General features: G+C 40.4%; 1 protein-coding gene across 1 annotated transcript; it reads left to right on the forward strand.

Annotated features, from left to right (window-relative positions):
* The first annotated feature begins 1,039 nt into the window (after positions 1-1,039).
* On the forward strand, positions 1,040-6,842 carry LOC107670316 (serine/threonine-protein kinase 24-like). Its single transcript, XM_016462883.1, has 9 exons — positions 1,040-1,096; positions 2,596-2,704; positions 2,833-2,990; positions 3,420-3,605; positions 4,392-4,534; positions 4,628-4,745; positions 6,133-6,210; positions 6,394-6,524; positions 6,600-6,842. The coding sequence occupies exons 1-9, from the start codon at positions 1,061-1,063 to the stop codon at positions 6,616-6,618; spliced, it is 978 nt and encodes a 325-aa protein (XP_016318369.1). The 5' UTR covers positions 1,040-1,060; the 3' UTR covers positions 6,619-6,842.
* The last annotated feature ends 1,277 nt before the right edge of the window (positions 6,843-8,119 follow it).

Raw genomic sequence — 8,119 nt, forward strand, 5'->3', positions numbered from 1 at the left:
TGCCTTTGGGAATGCAGGATGGACCTGCCACATTCTACGAACAATAATTGCAAGTCTTATTTGGATGGCATTGTGATTTATTTGGATTGTTAAGATGAACATCTGGTAACTGTAGCAGTGTTTGAATTCCTCTCTCATATTAAACCTTTGCATAATTGGTCTAGTGCATTTCATAATACAGTATCTAATAGACACCTGGGGATTCTTCAGGAAGCCATTAAAACAGAAAATGTCAGACATAGATTTTTCTTCAGGTTTATTGCCAGAAATGGGCATAGGGTGTTATGTAGATGAGAAGTGAAGCAGGTTCAGTTGACTGGCATTGTTGCCATATCTACACCAAATGTATGTGATCCATCGTGTTTGTTTTACACTATTTCCTAAGCTCTAGTTCCCTTTCATGGGAACTTCGAACTGCGTCCTCTAGGGGTCGCTATGGGGAACGCCTCTTCGTGACCCGTGTCTGAAGCATACATTGAAAAAACACCAACTCGTTGGCCGGCGACAGCCATGACGTCACTACCGGTGCGACTATAGTATAAATAGACGCCGGGAGCACACATCATTCTCTTCTTTGTCCTCATTGACTGTTTTGTTTGAAGTGTGCATTTCTGTGGTAAGAGCGATCTCTATTCATCTCATTATGGCGAGCACTAGCAAAGCGTTTAAGGATGTGTGCATCCGTGTTGACGTTGTTTAACATCTGATGACACACACGATCTATGCGTTATTTGTTTGGGCGAAGACAGACATGCAGAACGTGCAGGATTCATATATTGTCTTTTCTTGGCTTAATATTCACAGACACTAGTCCATATTGCTTTTTGATTCAAGTGCACTGACCTACTTTTGATTTATTCATCCAAAATGTGGCATATTCCGTCTGCGTTGGATGAGTGACATTCCCAGAAAATTGGTCATTTAGCTCTATAAGTTTGGTACATGTTTTTAGAGATTTTAAAATTACTGCTGCTTGTTAGACAACAATACAATAGTGACATGTAATAACTGTAATTATATAACTCAACGTCTCTTGCAGGACACAAAACTGTGGATCATCATGGAATATTTAGGAGGGGGTTCTGCTCTGGATTTGGTGAGAATTTTAATTTCCGTAACTTTATTGACTAGTACAGTCTATATTTATGACACCCTGGTATTATAATAGAAAAGTCAATGACAAGTTAAAAGTGTATAATTTAAAACAATATTTACACATACAATATTGCATAAGTTGCTGTTAAGCAATATTATATATGTTAATTATGATACATTTTGGTTGTAGACTTTAAAGTTGCAAATCTCTAGGGCATGGGTGTTTAATCCGTTTCCTGTAGATCTACCTTCCTGCAAAGTTTAGCTATAACCCTAATCAAATACTCATGAATCAGCTATTTAAGATCTCCAGAAACACTTGATAACTTCAAACAGGTGTGAGGAGTCTGAACTTATAGGGAAAGTTCACCCAAAAATGAAAATTACCCCATAATTTACTCACCCTCAAGCCATCCTAGGTGTATATGACTTTCTTCTTTCAGACGGATACTTAAAAAATGTCCTGGTTCTTCCCAGCTTTATAATGGCAGTGAGTAGTGGTCCAGATTTTGAAGGAAAATAAAAAGCATCCATCCATCATAGTACTCCACATGGCTCCGGGGGTTAATAAAAGCCTCCTGAAGTGAAGCAATGTGTTTGTATAAGAAAAATATTCATATTTACAAATTTTATAAACCGTAATCTCTAGCTTCCGAGATTGTGAGAGAGTGGCGTCCAGCGGATGACGTAGGCAAATGCGGTGATGAACACAGAAGTGATGAAGGAGAGAGCAAAACAAAACACCGGTTACGAATTAGAAGTACAAAACGAGGGTTTGTAAAGGAAAATGCCTGAGGATTTCGATATAAGCCAAGAGGAGACTGGTTTTCCTTTGCTGTAAACAAAACTTGGTTCTCGCATGACTAGCATATTCTCACTGGAGCTAATGCTACGCCTCCATTCTACGTCATCCATTGGTACGCAACTCTCTCGTGAATGCGCGTACAACAGTTAGCGGAAGCTAGAGATTGCCGTTTATAAAGTTTTAAATGTGGATATTAAATATTTTTCTTACACAAACGCATCGATTCGCTTCAGAAGGCCTTTATTAACACCCCGGAGCCATGTGGAGTACTGTTTATGATGGATGGATGCGCTTTATTTTGCTTCACAATTTGGACCAATACCCACTGCCATTATAAAGCTTGGAAGAGCCAAGACATTTTTAACATAACTCTGATTGTATTCATGAAATAAAAAGTCATATACACCTAGGATGGCTTGAGGGTGAGTAAATCATGGGGTAATCTTCATTTTTGGGTGAACTAATCCTTTAAGTCTGCAGGAGCGAGAACGAGCACCCCTAGAGCTCTTGGAGGACTACAAATCATTTAGGCCACTGCTTCTCAAACCTGTCCTGGAGCCCCATGACATGAGTTGATGTGAGGAATTAGTTTGGTTATAGTCATGTAGTATATAATTATACTTGTGTTTTTCCAGAGGTTTAGAGCCCTACACGTTTGTTAAGTTCCTCTAACAGGTTTGTTCTTTGATCTACAGCTGGGACCTGGACCTCTTGATGAGTCCCATATCGCCACCATCATCAGAGAGATCCTGAAAGGTCTGGATTACCTGCACTCCAAAAAGAAAATTCACAGAGATATTAAAGGTACCTGTGACGTATTACCTACAGTTTTCTGCCATTGAAATCTATAAACGATCTCCAGCATTTCAAGATGGCACTTCTGTTCTGAAAGCTCAAATCATGATGTGATTTGTGTTTGTGTGTTTCTCTAGCCGCTAACGTCCTGTTGTCAGAGCAGGGTGATGTGAAGCTAGCTGATTTTGGTGTGGCCGGGCAGCTCACAGACACACAGATCAAGAGGAACACGTTTGTGGGCACTCCATTCTGGATGGCACCAGAGGTCATTAAACAGTCAGAGTATGACTCAAAGGTCAGATCCGTTCACTGTGTAATGTACGTAACAAAGTTTTAATCATAGCCTGGCATGGGTTAGTAGCTAGCCAACCCTGCTCTTCTACCTTCATGCAGACTTCAGTTCCAGTCCTGCTCCAACACATCTGACTGTTATTTTCTAGTAATCCTGAACACCTTGATTAGCTGGGGCTGAAGCTAAACTCTGCAAGAGGGTAGCTCTCCAGGAGGAGTGTTGGCTATGTCTTATTTAGCCACTCTTTTTCCATACTTTGTATGCCTTTGATAGGCCTATTGATCTTTAGAAAACACCAAGCTCCATTTAAAGTTACTATCCAGAGTCTGTTGTATATCATCAGTTCTCAACAAGAGCAACAACATTTGTGTTGCACATCACACATTTTAGCACACGTATAATAGGTCACTCAAGTGTGTGTGTGTTTTGCAGGCAGATATCTGGTCATTGGGCATAACTGCAATCGAGCTAGCAAAAGGAGAGCCGCCCCACTCTGATCTTCACCCCATGAAGGTGTTATTTCTCATCCCTAAGGAAAACTCACCCACACTGGAGGGAAACCACAACAAAGCTCTCAAAGAATTCGTAGATGCCTGTCTCAATAAAGACCCCAACTTTGTAAGTGCTGCCTGCATGTTTATGGGGATTTACAGGTTCCAGGTGTGTTGAATTAGGGCTGGAGCTAAATTTTGCTGGAAGGTGGCCGTTCAGGAGCAGGACTGGACACCTCTGATAAAGCAGGGTTTCTCAAATCCAGCCCTGTAGGTCAAACCCTAAACCAGGGGTCTCCAAACTCGGTCTTGGAGGGCCGTTGTCCTGCAGAGTTTAGCTCCAACTTGCTTCAACACACCTGCCTGAAAGTTTCTAGTACGACCTTGATTAGTTGGTTCAGGTGTGTACAAAACTCTGCAGGACAGTGGCCCTCCAGGAGCAGGATTTGGTACGCCTGTCCTATTGGGTATCAAGTCATAGACAACTCAAGCAGAGGAACAAGTGTGTGATTTTTGGCTGTTTTTGTTTGTTCAGGGGTAAGACCTTGATTAGCTGGTTCAGGTGTGTTTAATTAGGGTTGGAGTTAAACTCTGCAGGACACCGGCCCTCCAAGACCAAGTTTGGAGACCCCTGCCCTAAACAAACCCACCTACCTGTAATGTTGTAGTAACTCAGAAGATCCTGATTATCTTTGCTCAGGTGTCTTTGATTAGGGTTGTAGCTAAACTCTTCAGAGCAGTGGCCTGCCAAGCTGGATTTGAGTAACTCTGCGAAATAGTCTTTGGATTTCTGCATGTATAGCAGAGGTGGACTGCTTTGACCCTCGAATGGCTCTTGAGGGCCAGAGCTGCCCACCCCTGATGTATATAGTCATATATAATCAAAAGACAATGTCTGTATTATCTCTGCCAGAGGCCAACAGCTAAAGAGCTTTTGAAACACAAATTTATCATTCGATATGCCAAGAAGCCATCATTCCTGATGGATCTTATCGACAAGTACAAGGGATGGAAAGAAACACAGACCCACGATGAGTCCAGCTCTGATTCCGAATCGTAAGAATCGTAAACAAAACATTGGCACATTTAGTTATATTAATAATATAATTAATTATTCACTGAGAAAATATTGTGTGTACGTGTCTTCAGAGATGACGGCGAAGCATCTGGAGAGTCTGTGGCTGATGACTGGATCTTTGGCACTGTCATAGGACATAAACCCACAGTGAAACAGAATGGAGTCGTAAAAAAAGAACTACACAAAGAGGTGACATATGCCATTGTCAAAAAATATAAAAGCAGATAATTATTGTTTGTAAGACAGCCTTAAGTACAATTATCAAGAAAAAGATGCTCATTGGGTTTAGAATGATAAACAAAAAATAAGTGGTTAGTGGCTCATTCTTCCATCTATTCTCTTGCTGCTTATCCAGGACCAGGTCACAGTGGCAGCAGGCTAAGTAGGGCCCCCAATATATCCTTTTCCTTCCACAGCTCCTCCTGGGGGATCCCATGGCATTTCCAAGCCTTCCAGCATGGAGGTCTCCCCAGGCTCTATTCTCAATTGGACATGCCTGGAACACCTTCATTGGGAGGTGTCTGAGAGACATCCTACCACATCAACTGGTTTATGGAGAGAAGCAGCTCTACAATGAATGTCTCCGGGATGCGATACCTGCGAGATACCTGCGATCTCATTCTTTCGGTCATTACCCAAATGTCATGACCGTAGTTAAGGTTCAGAACATAGATTTACTGGTAAATCAAGAGCTTCACCTTTGGGCTTAGCTCCCGCAATGTACAACAACTGGATTAGTCGCCACTGAACTGATCCGCCTGTAAATCTCATGATCTGACCTGCCCTCGGGAGCAAGTCACTCCCTACCCCATGTGGGAAATCCACCTTTTTCCAACTGGGAACCACAGCCTCAGACTTATGGAGGTGCTGACCCTCATCCTCCTTGCTTCTCACTCGGTTGCAAACTGGACACCCTTCACTCCCGGCTGTGCTTTGAGATCCTGTCCATGAATATCACACTGAGGATCAGGGGCAAGGAACTGTCCTGGTGGAGTCCAGCAGCCACTGGGAACAAGCTCCGTGGATCAAGGGATAGTACACCCAAAAATGAAAATTCTGTCATTAATTACTCACCCTCATGTTGTTCCAAACCCGTAAGACCTTTGTTCATCTTCGGAACACAAATTAAGATATTTTTGATGAAATCTGAGAGCTTTCTGACCCTGCATAGACAGCAATGCACGTTCAAGGCCAAGAAAGGTAGTAAGGACCTTAATATCTTAAAATCAAAAATATCTTAATTTGTTTTCCGAAAATGAACAAAGGTCTTACGGGTTTGGAACGACATGAGGGTGAGTAATTAATGACAGAATTTTCATTTCTGGTTGAACTATCCTTTTTAAATTTGTCTACAACTGTGGTTCCTCTGATAGGACACCTTGTGAATTTGAGTGGAACTGACTTCATACATGCACTAAAACTCACCAAAACACCACCTGATTAAAAATCTAGCAAAAAAGAAGAAAAAATAGTGCCAAGAAAAGTTTATTCTGCATTTGAGCACAGATATTCCTTGATATTCAGACATGTACTGTATACATCAGATTTGCACGTCTGCCTTTCTCTCATTGTTTAGGTTCCAGACAGTGCAAAGAAGCCTCCGCCCAAGAGCAAAGAGTCCAAGTCCTCTATTATCTTACCATTGTTTGCAGAGGTAAGAATTTAATCCAGATGAACCTTCCAATTTATGTATAATGTATTTGCTGATGTTTATCTTGAGTTGAACTTCGCAGTTCACAAATGATCAGGCAAATGAATGTCAGTGCATACTGAACTAACAATGCTGTATATATTCAAAGTCTCAGTCACAGGATGGATGTGTTTGTTCTTCTGTCAGCTGAAGCAGAAGCAAGGTGTTTATAAGCCGGCAGTGTTAGAGGAGCTGAAGCAGGCCATGCTCCTGACTGAAGAGACATGTCCCGGGATCACTGACTCAATGGTGACGGGGGTGGTTCAGAGATTAAAGAGGTATTTACAGCACCCTGCCTGCACTGCCCAATACGTGAGTTGGTGAGTGTCTGATGTGTGTTTACTGCCTCACAGGTTTTCGTCTCAACACTGACTGACTCTCAGTGCCTCTGCATGAAGACTCTTTCTTCTGTGGGTGTCTGTATTATGTATTTTCTGCTGTTTCATTATGGTGGGATTGTGAATAAGCCATTTACAATCCCAGTTACTAGCTGTCTGTACATAAGTGTAGAATGTGGACTGGATTTGTTTAAGGACCCCATGGAATCATTTGATAATTTAAGTTTTCCTCAATTCCTGTAAGAGAAAGACTGTAAATTTAAAAAAAAAAAAGTTTTTTTTTGGTCAGTTTAGCCTATAAATGCCTCAAAGCTCAGAGATATTAACTAAAATCTACACATTTTGATCTCAAGGGGTCTGAGTATATCATGTTTTTTTACAGAGCTGTAATTTGTGCAATAATTCAATCACTATTAATTGTCCTTTTGCTAGCATTGCTCTTGGAGTGTGAAAAAAGACTGTAATATTAAAATCACTTTGCACTTTTTTTGCCTGTTAACATATTGGTAATTCTTTAGATGGTGATTTCTTTTGTTCTGTACCTGTACAAGTTTTATTTCTACTGTTTCTATTCTATGCTGTGGCTAGTCTTGGCATAGAGGGCTTTTTTTCAAATATCAGTTTTCTTGCTTATTGTATCATTATTTTAGCACCATGCTAACATGCTCATGTAGATTCGTTAGATTTAGGAAGAGAGCCATGATTTTCATTTTTATGGTCAGTTTTTTCCTATAGGAACATTTAACTCGTTCATGTTAATTAGAGTACAGCAAACTAATTGAATTTTTAAACCACTAGCAATTAGAATTGCAAAATAACAAAAATATAGGTTTTGCAAATTCTCCCCCAGTCTGCCATTGGTTGCCGATAGCCTACAATTGACTTATAGTTGATTCTGTATAAGCCAGAACAGGAAGCAATGATTCAGAGTTACAGCACGCCTGATTGCACCTGGATGATAACAGCATTTTAATGTGTTGCGTAACAGAAGAGCCTATGGGATTATAGGACTATAAATCTGTGCTAAAGTTAAATTCAAACTAATGTACAACTCAGTGTTCACTGCCATCATCACCCTTTTCAGGAAGCACCTGCTGCTCAAAGCCGGTTTGTCCGTAAGGCAAATTAATGTGTAACAGTCAAACCAATCCAAACAACTGTAACAATCCAACAAATTCACACAATTTTAATTCTTACATCCAAAAACAAGATCAAAATTTGTCACTCTATATACAGATATTACATACAATTTTATACACATATTACACAATTTTTACATGAGAAAAATATACATAATGTAAACTTTTGTATACAAAAAAATACCTTAGACAAATTAAAGACCAATAACAAAAGGTGACTAGATTTATCCTATGAGTTTTAAAAACAGTTCTACAGTACATTCAGTGAGTATAGGAATCAGTCAGCCATCTTAACGCAGAGTGCAAGCGACTTTTGTCTAGGGATTTCTCTGTGCAGCGGACCTGCTGTCATTCACACAGTAGTAACACATTAAAAAAAAAAAAAAAATTCCTTTT

This window comes from Sinocyclocheilus anshuiensis, unplaced genomic scaffold (assembly GCF_001515605.1).
Source record: "Sinocyclocheilus anshuiensis isolate Anshui unplaced genomic scaffold, SAMN03320099.WGS_v1.1 scaffold732, whole genome shotgun sequence".
NCBI classification, from domain to species: domain Eukaryota; kingdom Metazoa; phylum Chordata; class Actinopteri; order Cypriniformes; family Cyprinidae; genus Sinocyclocheilus; species Sinocyclocheilus anshuiensis.

Bases quoted from the DNA above. Each gene is read 5' to 3' on its own strand.
- LOC107670316 (XM_016462883.1), top strand. From the start codon at position 1,061: ATGGAATATTTAGGAGGGGGTTCTGCTCTGGATTTG. The intron at 2,705-2,832 runs GTACCTGTGACG...GTGTTTCTCTAG, and splicing joins AATTCACAGAGATATTAAAG to CCGCTAACGTCCTGTTGTCA. The intron at 3,606-4,391 runs GTAAGTGCTGCC...TATCTCTGCCAG, and splicing joins TCAATAAAGACCCCAACTTT to AGGCCAACAGCTAAAGAGCT.